At 42.8% G+C, this 20257-nt stretch overlaps 1 protein-coding gene across 1 annotated transcript in view; it reads left to right on the top strand.

The window, feature by feature from the left end:
- Ulk4 (unc-51 like kinase 4) overlaps window positions 1-20257 on the top strand; it is a 480002-nt gene that overhangs the window by 365352 nt on the left and 94393 nt on the right. The window contains exon 38 of the mRNA XM_008849437.3: window positions 8414-8599. Coding sequence (XP_008847659.1) covers window positions 8414-8599 — 186 coding nt within the window. The remainder of the gene's footprint in view (window positions 1-8413; window positions 8600-20257) is intronic.

Genomic DNA, 20257 nt, shown 5'->3' with positions numbered 1-20257 from the left:
TAGCCGGGTGTGGTGGCACACACCTTTAATCCCAGCACTCGGGAGGCAGAATCAGGTTTACATAGTGAATTACAGGACAGCTGGGGCTACAAGGAGACCCTGTCTCAAAAAGGCCAAAAAAAAAAAAAGAATTTTATTTATTATTTTTATTTTATGTGTATGCGTGTATTGCCTGCATGTAGGTAAGTGCACCCATGTCATGTAATGCCTGTGGAGGACAGAAGAGACTGTCAGATCCCCTGGAACTGGAGTTATAGACAGCTACTAGCTGCCATGTGGGTGCTGGGATTTGAACCCCGGTCTTCTGCAAGAACAGTCAGTGTTTTTAATTTCTGGGCTCTTTCCAGCCCCTTATTTTTATTTTATGTGTGTGTTTTGCCTGCCTGTGTGTAAGTGCACTGTGTGTGCAATGCCTGTGGAGGCCAGAAGAGGGCATCAGATTCCTTGGAAATGGGGTTACAGATTGTTGTTAGCGACCATGTGGGTCCACTTCAAGAACAGCTAATGTTCTTAACTGCTGAGCCATCTTTCCAGCCCCTTTTCATGGAATCTTATTCCAGGCATCCTGACAGTGCAGAGGGGTTCTGTCTCCAAGTGCCTCCCACAGCATCAAAGGGGCAGAAAGAGCTGCATCATTAAGTCGTTGTTTTTTGTTCTTTCTTTGTTGTTGTATTCTCTTCTCTGAAAATAAATATCCCCATATAATTTTTGACTAAGCACAGCAGTAGGTAGTATTTTTAAAATAGAGTACACAATGAGAGAGATTTTTTTTGGTCTTTTTGAGACAGGGTCTCCCTGTAGCTCCAGGTGTCCTGCAACTCACTATGTAGACCAAGCTGGCCTTGAACTCACAGAGACCCGCCTGCCTCTGCCTCCTGAGTGCTGGGATTAAAGGTGTGTGCCACCATGCCTGGTGAGAGAGATTTTTTTGAAATGCATTGTGTTGGGTTAGTTGATTAAAGAGAAATAAACACATTACAAGTATTATTTTGAAGTACTTTAAAATGGTTCTGAAATTCAACTGTGTGTTTCCTTAGACATATGTTCAGATTGTACGTGCGTATATGCTTGTATCTGATCTCTCCCACAAAGCATTTGAGGTGGCCAGTAAGAGCACTTCCAGGAAGTTAGATGGACAGAGAAAATACATGGGCACACTTAAAGCATGGCAATTCCTTATTTGTCTTAAGTTCAAATTGAATTGAATATCAAGTCTGTAAATAAAGTTAGGAACACAGTAAAGCAATGAAGGTAAAATAAGGTGAAGTTTCCACACAGAGTAACCAGATTCTGATGGCATCCTAGTTAGCTTTCTATTGCTGTGATAAAAGACTGACCAAAATCAACTTGGGGAACACAGGGTTTATTTGACTTACACATCCCAATCACAGTCCATCACTGAGAAGCTGAGGCAGGAGCTTAAGCAGGGCAGGCACCTGGAATCAGCAGACCATGGAGGATACTGTTCTGAATCACAGACCATGGAGGATACTGTTCACTGGCTTGCTCCTCAGTCCTGCTTTCCTATACAACCCAGGCCCACCTGCCCAGGGGTGGCATCACCCACAGTGAGCTGGACCCTCCCACATCACTCAACAATCAAGAAAATGCCTCGCAGACATGGCCACAGACCAATTTATAGAGGAAATTCCCAGTGGAAATTCCTTCTTGCCAGGTCTGTCAGGTTGACAACTAACTCTAACCTGCACAAGTGTTTAGTGTTAATTGTCTGCTTCACAGAATCTAGAATCATCTGGGAGATGGACCTTTGGGAATGCCTTTGAGCAGTTGTCTTGATTTTATTAATAGAGTTGGGAAAACTCGCCCGTTGTGGGTGGCACTATTCCCTGGCTGTGATCCTGAACTTGATAGAGAAAGGGACCTGAGCAGGAGCAGCATTCATTGCTCCCTCCTTCCTGACTGGATAGCTATGACCAGCTGCATCTAGCTCCTGCTGCCTTGACTTCCCCACCTTGATGGAGTGTGTCTTTGATGAAATCCTTTCTCAAGGAAAGTTATTTTGCTGACAACAATGGAACCAAGCTATAAGTCAATAAGAAAAGGATGGTAGGGGCCAGGTGTGGTGGCACACGCCTTTAATCCCAGCAGAGGCAAGCGGATCTCTGTGAGATCAAGGCCAGCCTGGTCTACATAGTAAGTTCCAGGCCGGCTGGGGCTACCCAGAGACCCTGTCTCAAAAAATAAAACAAATAAAGAAAAAAGAGACAGTAGGAAAAATTTTCCATACCTAAAAAACAAACACACTTCTAAATAATTATTGGGTCAAAGATGAGTTCACAAAGGAAATTTTTAATGCACAGAACTAAATTAATGGAAACATATCAAAATATGTAAGCTATAGCCAAAAGCAGCATTTACAGAAAAATTTATACCAAAAGTTTAAATTAGATAAGAGGAAAAGCCTAGCCAGGCAAGTGGCACAGTTCTGTAATCCTGCCATTCAGGAGGTCGAGATAAGAGGATCATGACCTTGAGGCCCACCTGGCTTATCCAGTAAGACCTTCCTCAAAGAAACAAACAGGGCTCAGAACAAGCACTCAGTGGTTCAGTCCCCAGTACTGAAAAGCAAATAGAAATAAACAGGAGAAGGAAGAAGGGAGGGATGGACGGAAGGGGGAGGGAGGGAAGGAGGGAGGAAAGGGAAGAAATGGAAAGGAAAAGAGGGAGGAAGGAAGGAGAGAGGGAAGGAAGAAAGGAAAGGAGGGAAAGAAGGAAAGAGAAGTCTTTAATAACTTAAGCATCTCCTTTGAGAAAGTACAAGAAGAAGAGCAAAAGTAAAGCAAAATGGTCCAAGCACTATGGAAGTCAGTGTTGTAGTTTCTCAGAATCCTAAACCTAGAACGCATCTGAGGTGGCTGGGCCAGTCTTGTATAATTTATTCAAAGGACTCTGCCAGCATACCTCAGATACCTGCACATCCTTGTTTATAAATGCTTCATTATCACAAGAGCCAGGAAACAGAACCAGTGTGTCTGCCAGTGGATGAATATATGAGGAACGTGTGTTACATGTGTGCAGTGGAAGTTTATTCAAACGTGAAGATCAAATCATGACATTTGCAGGATAACAGATGGAACCTGGGTATCATTATGTTATGTAAAGTAAGCCAGACTCTGAAAGACAAATCCTGAGCTGGAGAGGTAGCTCAGCAGTTAAGAGCACTGGCCACTCTTGCAGAGAACCTGAGTTTGATTCCCAGTAGCCACATGCTAGCTAACAACCATCCATAACTCCACTTCCAGGGGATCCGATGCCCTCTTCTGGCCTATGAAGTCATTGTATGCATCAGTGCACTTACATACATGCAGGCCAAACACTCACACACATAAAATAATATTTAAACATTTTTTTTAGAAAAAGGCAAGTCTTGCATGTTCTCCCTCATCCTCCATCATGTGTGTGTTTGTGTGCATCTATGTGTGTGTGTGTGTGTGTGTGTATGTGTGTGTCTGTGTCTGTGTTTCTTTGTGTGTGTATCTGTGTGTCTGTGAGGTGAAACTAGAAAGAGGACTATGGGAGGAAAGGAATCTTAAGGTAGAAGAGAAACAGAAAAACAGAATAATGGAACACTTGTGCTGTGACATGCCATAATGAAACCTAGTATTTGTGTGTTATCTTAGAAATAAAGTAAGTAATAATAGAAAAGTAATGCAAGGCAAATAAAAGGAAATTACGAAACTAAAAGTAGAAACCAATTAAATAAAAAGCAGGGTAATTAATGCAGAAAATCAATAGAATAGAAAGTTAACTGAAAACAATTGAAAATTTACAGCAAACTGACAAAGTTAGAGAAAAATAGGAATCACTGGAAAAAGGAATGGAGTGGGAGACGCTGATGCACGCATTGCCATTTGAAAAGGCCATATGGGGCTTCTCTGAACAACTTTATGCTCATAAAGAAATTAATCAGTTCTTTTATAACTACAAAAATGCAACCAAGAGGAACACACTTGAATCGTTCTATAATCATTAAAGAAATTGAACTTCTAATCTAAAAGCTCCTAAGAAACAATCTCCAAGCCTAGATAATTTCACTAGAATATTGTACCAAACATTTGAAGAAGATAGGACAATTTTATATAATTTCTTGCAAAAATGAAAAAAGAGTAGAGTATTTCCCAGTCCATCTTCTGAGGGTGGTATAACCTCGGTACTAAGCTCAGGCAAAGAACTACCAGAAATTCTAACCAAAAGAAAAACACCAGAACAAGGACACGCACACACGCACACACACACACACACACACACACACACACACACACACACACACACCACCACCACCATTCAACACAACAAAACACTAGAGAGCAGGATCTCTTATGAACTTAGATTCCAGAATCCTCAGCAAGATCTTAGTAGATGGAACACAGCAATGTGTAGAAACATGGACAGGACATGCAGCACAGAACTTCCAGATGCTCAAGGCTTGCTCAGCAAACATCAGTTAAAGTAGCCTGTCATGTAAGCGGTGTTATAGAAAGTGGGATATAATCAATCAATACAGTCAATACAGAAAAGGTAATTGACAAAATCCAGCACTCATTTCTGATAAAAATTCTCATCACAGGGGCTGGAGAGATAGCTCAGTGGTTAAGAACACTGACTGTTCTTGCAGAAGACCCAGGTTCAAATCCCAGCACCCACATGGCAGCTAACAACTGTCTATAACTCCAATTCCAGGGGCTTTGACAGCCTCTTCTGTCTTCCATAGGCATTGCACAACACAGGCATGCAGGCAATACATGCATGTATATATATATATTTTTTTCTCATCACAAGAGGATTGGATGGAAAACCACCTCAACTTTATAAAATACATCTACAAAAATGTACAGCCAATGTAATATTTAGTAGTGAGGGACTCAGTCCTTTCCCCTGATAGGAGCAAAGTCCAGGTATTGCTGCTGCCATTCATGGTTGATACAATGCTAGAAATTCTAACTAGTGCACTGGGAGAGAAAAGAAGGAAAGGTATTCTCTTAGGAAAGGAAGAAGTAAACTAAAATAAAACTATACGTGCGTGGAGGTGATATGATTGTCTGTGTGGAAATGTCTACAGGACCTGTGAAAATACTCCTAGAATAAAGTTATTTCATCAAGACTGCAAGATACAACAGCAATAAGCCAGATGTGGTAGTACACACCTTTAAATACCAGCTTTGGGGCTGGAGAGATGGCTCAGCGGTTAAGAACACTGACTGTTCTTGCAGAAGACCTGGGTTCGAATCCCAGCACCCACATGTCAGCTAACAGCTGCCTGTAACTCCATTCCAGGGGATCTGACAGCTTCTGTCCTCCATGCCATTGCATGACACAGGTGCACTTACCTACATGCAGGCAATACACACGCATAAAAAAAATAAAAATAACAAATAAAATATTTTTTAAAAAGTAAATAAATCCCAGCACTTGGGAGGCAGAGGCAGGTAGATCCCTGGTCTACATAGTGAGTTCCAGGCCAGGTGGGGCTACAGGGAGACCCTGTCTCAAAAAGACCAAAAAACAAAAAAAACAATAAAGAGAAAACATTCAAATGCATCAAAATGTGCAAATCATGTATGTGTAACTTTTGTCCTAGCGAGACCCTGTCTCAAAAAGACCAAAAAACAAAAAAAACAATAAAGAGAAAATATTCAAATGCATCAAAATGTGCAAATCATGTATGTGTAACTTTTGTCCTAGCTATATCTGATAAATCTTCAAGCTCGATCATGTTTCTGTATGCTAACCAGAAGCTGAGAACATGAAGTATACCTCAGCACCTGATTAGGACATGCACTGTGAACACTGCAAATCTCCAGGGAAGGAAATCAAAGGTGGCGTAAACAGACAGACAGTTGCTCCTGGGTAGGAGTCTCAGTGCATTGAAATGTTGATTCTGACCACAGTGATACACACAGGGTTAATGCAGTTCCAATGCAAGTCCAGTAGGATTATTTATAGAGAGTCAGGCTTGTTCAGAAATTTAAAAAGAAAAGCAAAGGCCCTAAAACAGCTAAAATAGTATTTGAAAAAGAAGAAACCTGCGGGAGGAGGGGGGAAAACTCCACATATGTTAAAGCTTAGTAGTAGGAAGACAGTGTGCCACTGGCAGTGGAAACAAACCCTGCTCAGTTCTTAAAGATTTGTTATTATTTTAAATTATATGTATGTTGGGGCTAGAGAGATGGCTCAGTGGTTTAAGAGCACTGACTGCTCTTACAGAGGACCTGGGTTCAGTTCCCAGCACCCACATGGTGTCGAACGACCATTTGTAACTCCAGTTCCAGGGGATCCGACACCCTTTTCTGACCACTGAAGGCATTTCACAACATGGGTATACTTACATACATGTGGGCAATACACTCATGCACATAAAATAAAAATAATAAATAAAATAATTTTTTTTAATTTTGTGTATGTGGGGGCAGTGCCTGTGGAAGCCAGGGGCATTGACTCCCCTGGAGCTGGAGTTACGGGTGGTTGTGAGCTGCCCAATGTAGGTGCTGGGAGCTAAACTCAGGTCTTCTGCAAGAGCAGCAAGTGCTCTTATCCTCTGAGCCATCTGTCCAGCCTCCCCCCACCCAGCTGACTTTTAATAAATGCATCTTAAGGAATGGTGCTGAACAACTAGATGTTCAGCGTCCAAAACAAAAGAGAAAATCTCACAGGAAACAAAATCCTCTTCCCAAGCCTCAAGTCTATGTGAAAATTAACTCCAATTAGGTGAAGTTAAATGTAAACTATAAAGCTATACGAGCTTTAGAAAAAATATAGGACAGGATCTTCAGGCCTGAAGATTTGAGAAGGAATTTTTTGACTTGACACCAAAGTCCAGTCCTTCAGAGTATAAAGTCAATTAATTGGATTTCCTCAAAATTGTTTTGCATCTTCTGCTAGAGACTTAGTATAGTTGATGAGAAAGGCAAATTCCCAGACTGGGAAAAAGACATACTTACAAAAACCACAGAGCTGAAGAAAGGGGAGCGTTGTACCTATAATAATTAAAGAACTTTGAAATACCAACAAATATCTAGTTACTAAAGGGCACAGAATGGATACATGCAAAGATGCTCACTGACAGTTGTCATTAGTGAAATGCAAATTAGAAGTACTACAAGAGGCTGCCACCTGCCTATGAGAAGAGCTAAAATAAACACCGCTGATACCAAATGCTGGTGTGTATCCATGAAGGCTAGCCCTCACACATCCAGCTAGGGGTGCACAGTAGTTACATATGACACTGTTACTGTAGAGACTGATTGGGATAGTTTCTTTAAAAGCCAAGCCTAAGACCCCCACACAACCTGGCGGCCATCCTAGCTTCCCTGGGTTGCTGGCAGCTGTGTTGCTGGGCATTCATCCCAGATGAATGAACACCAATGCTTAGTTTTTTTAAACCTGTACAAATATTCACACTGGTTCTACATGGGATATCTTCAAATCAGAAGCAACTCAGGTTTTCTTTAACAGGTGCATAACAGTGGTACCTGTGGAATATTTCTTGGTAATACAAAGAAGTAAATTATCAGCAAAGTAGCAGGTTACAAAATCACCACACAAAAGTAAGTAGCTTTTCTATATATTGATAAAGAACTTGCTATGGAGAATTAGGGAAAATAATAGGTTTATAGTAGTTTTTTAAAAAATACCTTAGTAGTAAACTTTAATGCCCTTTATAAAATGGAGATTTCCCAGCAGGTTAATGGTAATTAAGAATCTAAAGAGATATGTTGGGACACAACTGTAATCCCAGCACTTGGGAGGGTAAGGCCAACCAGGGCTACATAGTGGGACCCTGTCTCAAGAAAGAAAGAAAACAGAGAGTGGGAGGGGAGGAGTATCTGAAAACTCAAAACGTTTTGTGCCCATTGACCCCACCCCCCATAAATAGATAAGAACACATGCATAAGTTGGGTCCTGATGCCTTCTAGCTGTAGGCCACACTTTTCTGCAGATTGTAAAGAAGAGCACAGATCTCCTGACTTTGTCTGATTAGCCTTGTTTGAGGCACAGTATAGCTTTTAAAAAGCTGCAATCAAGAAGCTGGAGAGACAGCTCAGAGGTTAAGAGCATTGGCTGCTCCTCCGGAGGACCCAGGTGCCATTCCCAGCACCCACATGGTAGTTAACAACAGGTCATGACTCCAGTTCCAAGGGACTTGACACCGTCTGCTGGCCTCCATAGGCATTGCACACACACAGGTGCACTTAAATACATGGAGTCAAAACACTCATACACAAAATAAAAACAAACATAAATAAATAATTTTTAAGTTGCAGTCAATAGAATGTTTAGTCCAGCTTCCTCCTCAGGTCTGTGCTCCCAACATAACCTGATCTGGACTGGACTTGTTGAGCAACACCACATCACATGCACTAGGACTTAAACAGCCCTGTTCGTTCATTTCCAGATTCCCAGTGAGGACCATGAGATCTCTGAGGTCTCATGCAAGTGCCTGTCCATCCTGGTCCAGCTGTACGGAGGGGAAGACCCAGATAGCCTGTCTCCCGAAAACCTGGAAATCTTTGCTGGTCTCCTGGCAACCAAGGAGGACCCAAAGGAACAAAAACTTCTACTGAGAATTCTCAGGAGGATGGTGAGTCTGCAGGATGCCAGGGCTGAGGGCCCCTTCTGCAGTGATGAGTCCACAGGATACTGGGGGCCTTGGGCACCTTCCACAGTGCCCATCCTGGGCAAGGGAGTCCCTTCTGGACGTCACTTCAGATTTCCAGAAGAGCTGCATGCGTGGCACTTGCTCTCAGGCGGCTTTGCTGCTGTCACTGCTGTCGGTATTGACTGTAGTCTGTATGCACATTTGTTCTTTCTGGATGGTTTGAGACATGTAAGAGACACCGTGCCTATACACTCTTTAGTACACACACACACACACACACACACACACACATTTAAGCACAAAGGCTCTTCTCTAACCTCAGTGATCATAATTAGGGAATTTAACATTGGTTCAGTTTTTTACTTCTGTCATCCATATTCCACTCTGTCAACTGTCCCAACTGATAACTTCCATACCCAGAGGCTCAGAATGGATGTCTACACTTCCTGTGTGTTGATTCTGATCACTTGATTTAAATGTGGTGCCATTACCTTTTAATTTCTTGATTACAAAATGGAAATTTTATTGCCCAGCATTCTCTGCTTAGGGAAAATGTTCCCTTGTGTCTAATTTGTTTTAGTTTTAACTTATTATTTTTTTTAATTACATATAGCTGATGTCTTTGAAAGTGCTTTCAAAGACAGAATTGTTTTCTTGGTGCACCTTACTCTGCTGCCGTGGAAGGCAGAGAAGATTTTGGTGGTAGTTGCCATTGGGGTTCATAAAGGACAGAGGTCCTGCCTCACATCTGTGCCCACTTCTAGGTTCTGTCATCTCAGGGGCCTTTGGCAAGTGGATAACTGGGAGCTGCAGACAGTTATACCAGAGTGACACTTTTGCTAAATTAGTAAGTAGATGGTGGTAACAGGTGGCCTGGCTGAATCTACATGGCAGGTGACAAAGCCATGCTGTGCTCTTGCACAGCTGTGTCCCCTGTCAGCTCACCATTCCCAAAGACTCATCTCCCAGTATCAGCATAGAGCTGGGAGGACAGTGGGCAAGGGTGAGGGCTGGTCACACAGTAAGGCTGTTGAAGACTTCTCACCTTCTCTTGATCTCTCTGATGATCCAACACACAGGTCTCAGCTTAGTCCATTAACATCTTGATGACCCTACAGAATCTCTCCTTTGGCAATGAGCATGCCTCACAGACCTTCAACTCTACAGTGGAGATAAAGCACATCTTTAACCAGGATGCTGGGCTAGAGATAGCTCAGTGATCTCTGAGCTTGCCACACAGGCCTGATGACTTGAGTTTCATCCCCAGAACCCAGTGGAAGGAAAGAACCAATTCCCAAAAGTTGTTCTCTGTCTACCATGTGGACACCTGCACACACACACACACACACACACACACACCAGGCTTGTGCACATGCACACATACATGCATACATGCCATGTGCACACATATACACACATGCACACACATCATGCACACATTCATCATGCATGTGCATACACAAACATGCACATACTTATTGCATGCATGCACATGGATCATATACATGCACATACATATACACACATCATGCACACACATCATACACGTATACATGCATTATGAGCACACACAATAACAATAATAAAGTTTAGCATTTTCAAAGATGCTATTTAAGGCAACACCATCCAAGGCCAGAACAGTAGTCTGTCTTAGCCATCGAAGTATGTTCCAGTAAACTTAGGCACCAGAAAACCTGGGTGGGCTTGAACCTGTGTTACAGTTCAGTTTCTAAGTTAGGTGCAGTAAGGATGAACAGCAGCTGTTGGGTGGAGAGGCTCTGGCAGGACGTAGTAGTGCCAGCTCTGGGACTCACTTTCTCCCGAGGTGTCTTACTGTATGGTACTCACTGTTGTTGACATGAAGTGTTACTTTGTGACTTTAAAACGTTTTTTTGGAGATTTGGTCTTCCTGTGTACCTCAGGCTGGCCTCAAACTCATAATCCTCCTGCCTCATCTTCCCAAGTGCTGAGATCACAGGTGCATGCCACCATGCCCAACTTCCCGTGTGGCTTGTGTTGGCATCTCTGAATTGGCAGCACCACTGTTGTCAGGATGCAATGAAGTACAACAAGGGTGAAGCACAAGCCCCCAGTGCTGATGGGATGATCACGGGTGGGTAGCATATACCACATGTACACACTAGATAAGTGAGGGAGCCACATACTGGGTAGCTCTGTAATTTACTACCTCTGAATTGTTTGTTTTGAGATTTTTCCTTTTAGTATTTTTGGGCCACAGTTGAGCATGAGTCATTGAAAATGCAGGAAGCAAAGGTGTGGTGGAGGAGGCCATATGCTGAGAGTTTGCTAACAGGCTGGTAAGTGGCCGTGGTGGAACTTCTGATTTGTTGTAAATGGTAAGAGATTGTGAGAGACTGGACTAACATCTGATATGGTAAAATTTGTAGAAAGGCATAACCCCTTCCTCAAAAATTCCAGGGCCAGATTTGTTTGAACTCCTGCGTGCTCAGGTCTTGTTGGCATAGACATAGTGCTCATGAAATACAGTCTACTATACCCACAGGAAGCGCTCAGACAAATGCCTTTGCCAGGCACAGTAATATTTTTGCAGCAATCTTCACATGGATTCATTCTAAGTAGAATAACAGAGATGACCCTGTGCTGGCCATGAGCCCTTGAGGGAAGTTCAAGTCAGGGTCTGAAAACAAATGTTCTGAATACATACATTTCACTATTTTAATTGTATAGATCAATTAACGTTAATTACATTAACTTATAAAATTTTGTTTTTAATTTCCAGAGCCTTCTAGAATTCAGACTCATAGATAAGAGATTATGGACCTGTCACAGGAAATAAATCACATTTTTAAAACACAGATTAATCACACAGAAAGCAAATTAGACCCCAACTTGGTCACAATAACAAGATCCCACCATCTAGGATTTTCTGTTTAGTATCTGTCTGACCCCACAGAGGGCCAGGTGTCTGTCTGATCTCTGCAGAGGCCTAGGTAGATATGTTTGTGGAAGAAAAGTTGAGTCCCAGTGAGTTTTACCTACATGTGTGAAAATGAAGTAAATTCTGCATCACTGATCCTTGTGGGCTTTTATCTTTTTTAACCGGTTCAGAGTCCAGTCATTTGTGTTTGTCACACATATTGTGCAGTCGCCACTGTCTACTTCAGAACTCTTCACCCTCCTGCCAAGCCCCTGTCCTCACCCCAGCCCTGCAATTTGTTTTCTGTCTCTGAGTTTGACTACATCATTAGGGTGCAATCACACAATATTCCTTCTTCTGTGTCTGGGTTGCTTCATGGTATCTTAAAATTTCACCCATGTTTTCAGCATGTGTCATAATTTCCTTTTTAAGGCTGAATAATATTTCATGTATATGGTAGATTCATCTCATCTTATGATGGACACTTATTTTTTTCTTTTCTGCCTCGATTACTTTTCCTTTTACTTAATTCTTTGTTGTCAAGATTGATTCATAGATTCCTGTCTCATTCTGTGGGTTGCAATCCATAGATCCCCAGATTTGCCCAAGGGATTCCTTCTGGTAATTTATTGGGGTTTTCTTTCTTTCTTTCTTCCTCGTGTTTTTCTTTTTCTTTTTTTACTATGCTTTCTTCGGCTCTCATGTGGTAGTCCAGACTAAACTTCTACCTTTCCCATACCCTACCCCTGCAATCTACCATTTCCTCGAGGAACTGTGAAAACGTTCTGGTTTTTAGTTTGTTTTGTTTTGTTTTTGTTTTTCTGGAAGCAAGTTGCAAAAATGTTAAAGACTGAAATTGGAATGACTTGATTTAACAGGGGAAAGCACCCTATTAGGTCTAGCAGTCTGGCTTCTGGAGGACGCCCATCAGCCGCTCTGACCCCTTGAGGGCTCTAGCACAGTGCTCAGAAATGCCTGTTGCACACACAGCTGCCCCCCCCCCCCGTGTGGGTGCTTTGGATCTTTTGGACGCTTTCTGAATTTCCCTTGAGGCAATGTTGGGGTCCACCTATAAACCACATAGTAATCAGAGATTCTGAGGACCCTGGTCAGTTCAGTTGTGCCTCAAGCTTGCCTGTTTTGAAGCCTAGCTCTGCTTAAACTGATACAGGTTACCCTGAGAAGGACTAGCCAGCCCAACTCCCCTGCCCTGCAGTCTGATGCTCCCCACTTTCCCACTGTGTCCCAGCCCAGTTTCCAGCCATGGTGAGACTGGATAGGCACACAGATAGAAAACAGGAATGAAGTGGTACAGGAATGCTGGAAAGGGTCTCCTGTGCTTTGTACAGACCTGCCTCTCTGACTCAGCTCACTGGACCGGAACAGTCAGGGCCCACCGAGAAATGGGCCAATGTCAGTGATTGAATTAAGATATCTGAAACATGCATCTTGGTTATTAGAAACTTCAAAGGGGACAGGGACTGGAGAGATGATGGCTCAGTGGTTAAGAGCACTAGCTGCTCTTGCAGAGGACCCAGGTTCAGTTCCCAGCACCATCTATAACTCCAGTTCCATGGGAATCCGATCAGGTGTACTTACATACATGCAGGTAATACACACTCATACACACACACACACACACACACACACACACACACACAAAATAATAATAATGATTTTTTTAAAAAAAGAAGAAGCTACTGCTAAAGGGCAGGTGTACTCCTCAGCATCTACCCAGAACACTGTTGTTGGGTGCACATGCTTGCCAGGACCACATGGGAAGACAGAGCTCCCTGCCTTTTAAAGTCCTGATGCAGGGGTGCCCTGTAGGGATGAGAAGTCTGGGTAGTTTCAGAAAAGGTGACCCCGAAATACACATGTCCCATAATTTATAAGGCCATGCAATGTGCATGTGAGGACTGGAAGACTGTGGTTGCCTGTCATCTGGGGGATCTGTGGCAGACCCCTCCCTGTGATCAGAACAGGGACCCTGGGTCCCTGTTTAGATTCCTAATCTTGGTACTGATCTTTCTGAACCATCATTTTCACTAACAAAGAAATAGGCTGATTAATTTTTGCCAATGGAGTTGAGATCATTTCCCCCAAGGTGCCCTTCCTCACTCTGTCTATATTTAACACATTCAAAGAATGTCGAGGAAACCTAATGATCTAATTATCTGTTGTAATTTACCAGGAATGGGGACTTGTGTGATTATACTTCATGCTTTTGCTTTCAAATGGTGATGGGAACCCTTCAAGTGCTTCCAAGTTGACTTACCCTTAAAGTTGCCCTCGCTGGAAGTTCTCCCAGGAGAATGACTGTAGATTGAACTGCTTGTCTGTTAGTTGAAGCCAACTCACTTCAACACTCAAAACACTCAGAGCACCGCAGACCTGGCCAGGGCCCAAACCTGGTTTAAACACGGCCTACTGACTACACTGTGAGAACAGGTGGGAGCCACAGAAGAGTGTTTGCTAGGAGCTGACGTTGCTGACTCTCTGTCATCTTAGGCCCATATGCCTGGGGCAGCAGAGGTGGCAGAGCATGGTGTGGGGTGACTGAGGGTGATGAGGGTTCAGATGTTTCTGAGGCATCCATTCCTTGTAGTCTCCACCCTGTGCCATGTGCTGGCCTGTCATTTCCCTTCCAGATTCTCACATAGGTCTCCTGTGAGCTTCTATCACAGGCGTACGGTCATGTTTGTTTGTGAATGTGAGTGTCACAGAGCATTTTCCCCTATACATTTCCCTTGTAGCTATGTCTAGCCTATGACCTGCCGGCCCCCTGAATCCCAGGAGAGCTGTGAATGTGGTCAAACACGTTTGTAGATGACAACCTCATGTAATTTCAAAAGGTTAGGCACCCTCCAGACTTAAGAGACCAGGCCAAGACACTAAGGATTCTGCAACTGTATTCTTATTTTTTCTATTTTAGGACCAGGTTGAGTTGCAGAATTCAGGCTCAGAAAGGACATAATTTCTATCACAAAACTAAAGTAATGCTCTTGAAGGTATAACAAGATAAAACAAGGTCCCTCTGCCCTCCTACCTTAAGTGTCCCAGATTATAACGTTCTGTTTTTTTTTACTTATTTCTTAAAGGACAAAAATGATAAGGTTGGTGTGAATCTTCAGATATTTTTAGGAGAAACATGATTTACCCATGTCAGTGAAAAGCAAAATGTGAATGTTTGTAGAATCTTGAAGGCTTTCCTGCAGCTCTCCTTGAATGAAGGCTTTAGAGAGTCTCCCACAGAGCCCCTTCCTGGAATCCATGTACGCATGTTTGTAGTTACACTTGGCTAGGCTCTCTCTGCTGCCCATGATTGTCATAGAGTCTGCTTGTGAACTTGGAGACTCCCTGAGTGATTTTGCTGTATCTTTTCAACAGAGAAAAGAAAGGAGCTATTTTGTCTAGAATTTTTGTTTAATTCTCAAAGGAGGACATGATGTTCTGAGGTAGGTAGAAGAGACGGACTGCTGGTGATCTGCTGGTGAATTTACTGTCTCTGCCCCCCCCCCAATGCCATGATTACAGGTTCTGGTGGCTGAACCTGGCTTTTTACATAGGTGCTGGGAATGTGAACTCATGTCCTCGTGCCTGAACAGCAAGCACTTTACCCTCAGCCATCTCCCCAGCCCTCCTCCTCCTGTTGCTCTTTTGCTAGAACTTGTGGGAGATGACGGTAGTGGGGTCCACATATACACTATAGAACATGTCTTAAACGCTACCCACATGTGATCCCTTTACACTTAAATTTCTATGTGGCTCTGAATGTATAGATATATAAAATAGGTATTCAAATCAAACAGTGCTAATAAATTGCAAAGAAATTATTTTAAGACAATTCTTTAGTAAACATGTAAGTTCACCTTTATTAAAGATTTGTTAAAGACAACTGTAAATTTGCACACCAATAAGATGATGTACTTCTTTATTGTTGTATGAATATTTAGATTTTTTAAGGTTTATTTTTAATTTTATCTGTATGAGTGTTTTGCCTTCATGTATGTAAGTGCACCTGTGCATGCAATGCCCATGGAGAACCGAAAAGGGCATCAAATTCAGATCCCCTTGAACTGCAGTTGAGGACAGGTGTTAGCCACCATGTGGGTACTGGGAACTGAATCTGGGTCCTCTGAAGGACCAACCAGTTCTCTTAAATGCTGAGCCATGAAGAATTAAATCTTGGCAGAACAGATACTACAGAAGAATGTTTTTAACATTTACCAGACCCGATGAATACTTTAATTTTATCATTGCAATCTGCAGCTGCTGGTTTGCATATATACACAGTGCAAGATGGCAGAAATGTGTTTAGACTCATTTCAGAAATTGTTGGAAATTCTGTCCCAACCCAAAACCAAAATTCATTACACAGCTTAAACAGCAATTTTAAGAATCAAACATTGTAACATAATACAATCCAAAGATGGACTGATTTGATCCCTCACTGGCTAGGAACGCCAATGGGAAAACACTGTCTTTGTTCTCGGTAATTGAACCATTCTGTTTCTGTAAGAGCAGAAAACTGTGTGTTCAGTAAAGACACTTTGTTAACAGCACACAGTAGCTTCAGATTGGAACTCAGTTTCAGGCAACACTTGGTACTCTGTGGTGTAACAGTGTGTACAGTACATGTGCTGGGCTGGAGAGGTGGCTCAGTGGTTAAGAGCACTGGCTGCTCCTCTAGAGGACCCAGGTTCAGTTTCCAGCACCCACATGGTGGCTAACAACCACTCATAACTTTAGTTCCAGGGGATCTGATGCCCTCTCATGGCTTCCCCAGGCATTGCACAACATGGGTTCACTTACTTACATGCAGGCAATATACTTATACACATAAAATAAAAATAAAATTAAACAAAAATTAGTGTGCGTGCCATGTATTCAGAACCAAGGCTGCAGTGACAGTTTGTGATGCAACACAAATGATGTCGTGTGATACAACAAATGATGATGTTGTGTGATATGACACTAATAATTTTGTGTGATGTGACAGAGAAGTGAAGTTGGGTAATAAAACACAGGTGAGCACTGCAGGAAATACCGCAGATTCCTGGTGCATTGGACTTTGAATTGACGTTTGGTCATCCATCCTGGGTTCAGAAACCTTTCACTGTTGCCAAATTTGTCTTGACCCTCACCCTCAGTTACATCATGACCCACAGTTTAAGGAGCTGGGTGAAACACAGAAGGACTATTAGTGGCATCTGAGGCAGTTGGCAGGCAGGCGCAGCTTCCTCTTGGAAGGATCCCTGTTTCCTAGGGTCATTCTGAAGGCTTGTTGGGATGTGCTCCTGAGATAACTTCCCACAGCCTCGAGACCCCCTGTTTCAGTCAAAAGCTGCTACCAAACCCTCCGCAGAGCGAACAATGACGGGCGCTCTCATTTCCAATCATCCGTGCCTCTCTAATTTATTCACTGAGCGTATTTATCCCTGCTTCAAAGAAAGCCTCGAAGTTCTATGCAGTATCATTTTTTTCAGGACACTAAATACTTTTACATACTCTAAACCAAGGATACTTGCTGCCTTTCTATGAAACAGTTCTAGAAACATTATAGATTTCATTAGTCGGGTCTCCAAAATGTTTGATTTTAAGTACCACAAAAGTTTTGATGCCACTTTTTAAAAAATCATTATTATGTCAGGAACCTAAGCCTGTTTATAAACTCTGTACAGGCCTTTTGTGTAATGGGTATGAGCGGGTTCTAATGAAATTTGAGTGTCTCTTGAGATCACAGATCCTGGGGCTTTTACGGCTCAGCGTTGCCTAGCAACCTGGAAGTCATTACCTCGCTGGGCTCTGTAACAGCACGGTACACTTTGCCTTTCCCTGATGGAAATAACCCCTTCTAAGGGTGCACTCCATGAGTTGGTGGCAAAATGGAATTTTTTCCCCTCTTCAGAGCCTGCAAGGTTTTAATCCAATGTAGAAGTATTGTTTTCTGAATGGCCTGTGTAACAGAATGAAACATTTTCTAAGGTAGTGTTCTTAAAAGAAAGGCCTCCTGTCCTACCATAGAAATTGTTAACAAATGTCAGCATGTTGAAGAGAAAATCAGATTTACTATTGACCACTAGTTAATGCACAGATGTGGACTTGTTCCTTCATAATTCATTCTGTCTAGGTATTTGAAGATATTAGACAGGTTTGAAGAATGTAGTGATGCCACAGTACTTTAGAGGTACAGGAGTAATACCAGTCTAAATTAATGAAAATTCTGACCTATGCAGTGTTTTGAAAATACATTTTAAATAATTTTTAAAGAAGTGTCTTTTAGTACATAAGACATACATGTTTCATTTGCCGAGTTCAAAGCAGCAAAAAGTAGAAGCAACACAAATGTTCCTCAGCTGGTGAATGGGTATGTAGAATGTGGTATAGCCAGATACTAGAACATTAGTCAGTCATCCAAAGAAATGAAGTCATGACATGTGACAGAACCCACGGAGGCAACCCGTAAGCCATAAAAGTCAAATGCAAACAAGACTACCCTTTGTTGCTGCAGAGATCAAGGTTAGATCTCCGTCCTTCCCTGGTCACATTTCAAAGTGAAATGGGAGTGAAAGAGCCTCCCTCAGCTCTTGGTGAGCTTAGCTTGGTGGGATGAGGGTCCCCAGAAAACTCAAAGCCACAAAGCTTCTCTGAGCCAGTGGCCTCCGGGTCCTTGTCTCACAGATTCAAGGAATGACATTCGTAACCACAAAGGGTGAGATTTTTAACAAAGTTTATTATAACTTCCTATATGGGAGCACAGGGGAGGAGGGGGGAAGGAGGGATGGAGGGATGGAGAGAGAGAGTGAGAAAGAGAGAAAGAGAGAGAGAAGAGCTGCTGTATGGCAGGAAGGATCTGAGGAAATAGGGTAACACTGTTAATCTGGGGCTTTTTGAAGGACTTATGACAGAAACTGGGGTGAAGCATGGGGGGATGAGCCACCTAGTCCAGCTGACATGACCTTGGGGTGCCCGGCACCTCCTCTCAGTTTTCAGTCACATCCTCATGTGCAGCTCCCAGGCAGGGGTCAGAGGCGACAAGGAACCAGGAACCAGAGCTCTCTTCTGATATTTAAAATGAAGAAAGTCAAACACAGAAGACAGAAGACCACATACTATGATTTTATGTACATTTGAGCTCCAGAATAGATATCGTATAGAGAGACTGATGACCTACAGACTCCACAAGGACACAGAGAAGTTGGTATTGCCAGCAGACGCAGAAAGGAGACAGTACAGTCCGAGGTTTCTGTGTGAGATGACCAAGTGCTTTCTGGAAGTGGTGATAGTTGTGAAACTTGGTAACTGGTCTGAAAAGCACTGAGTGGAACACTTTACAACAGTAGGTTTTAATATTATATGTGAATTGGGGGGAATTTTTAGTTTTGATTTTTGAGACAGGGTGTCTCTGTAGCCCCAGCTGACCTGGAACTCACTATGTAGATCTGGCTAGCCTGGATCTCACAGAGGTCCGTCTGCCTCTGCCTCCCAAGTGCTGGGATTAAAGGCGTGCGCCACCAGGCCTCCCATGAATCTGTTTTTTTTTTTTTTTTTTTAAACACGTTAAAATATCAAAAAAAAAGAAAGAAAGGGAAAAGAATGTAGATAGCAGGAAACCTATGAGTAAAAAGATGATGATGAAAGCTAGGCATGTCTCTGTGCTGGCCTGGCATGCTGAGGGCCCAGCTCCATCTCCAGCACTTCAAGAAAGGAGGAAGGAATGAGGGAGGAAGAAGAGGAGGAAGGGGAAGGGGAAGGAGGATGAGGAAGGAGAAGAGGAAGAGAAGAGGAGGAGGAAGGGGGAGGAAGAGGGGGATGGGAGCAAGAAGGGAGGAGGGTGAGGGGAGGAGGAGAGGAGGAAGAGCAGAAGAGGGAGGAGGAGGACAAGGGGAGGGGGAAGGGGGAGGAGGAAGAGGGGGAGAAAGTCATCTTTATGGCCCACAAATTAACACCGTTAACATTTCGGTTTTACTAGTTTCTAGTCAGACACACAAACCATATTGGTATGCACGTCTATATTTACATATATAGAGATAAGCACTACTAAATGAATTGTAACTTTCTATCTTGATGATGAAAGGTTTCATACTGACCTTTCTTGCCTCCCAAAATTCCGTTGAACTCATTAAAGTAAGTATAAAAATTAGTACAATGTACTATGTCAATGTACAATGTCACTGCAAACAGGAAAATGCCAATAATAGAAGTCCAATTTGAGAAATTTCTGGAAGATAGCATTGGCTTGACAGAGTGTATTTAGAATGAGGAGAACCTCAGCCCACCATAGCAGGAAACAGGTGTACCGTGACGCTCCCTAAGAATCCCGGCCTTGGGCCAATGAGATGGCTCAATAGGGAAAACACCTGCCATAAATACCTGGCTACCTGAGTTCAATCCCCAGAACCCACGTAAAGGTGGAAGGAGAGAACGGACTCAAAGTTGTCCTCTGACCACCTCCAGATGCATGCCCTAGCACATGTGCTTGCACACACACACACACACACACACTAATAAAATAATAATAATAGTAATAATAATAATAATAATAATAAATTAAGAGTGAAGAATCCCAGCCTTGGAATAGCAGGGTCAGAAGAAGGACAGAGCGTAAACCAAACCAGGTCCTCTGCAAGAGCAGCCAGTGCTCTTAACTGCTGATCCATGTCTCTAGCCCAGGACATGTATTCTTTCAAGCTATGTGTCTCATGGAAGATTTTGCTTTCCTCCTCACCTATAATAGG

The sequence above is a fragment of the Nannospalax galili genome, unplaced genomic scaffold (genome assembly GCF_000622305.1).
Source record: "Nannospalax galili isolate Female #2095 unplaced genomic scaffold, S.galili_v1.0 scaffold443, whole genome shotgun sequence".
Lineage (NCBI taxonomy): Eukaryota > Metazoa > Chordata > Mammalia > Rodentia > Spalacidae > Nannospalax > Nannospalax galili.
Note: the sequence above shows the minus strand (reverse complement) of the source record. Positions and strands in the feature narration are given on the sequence as shown.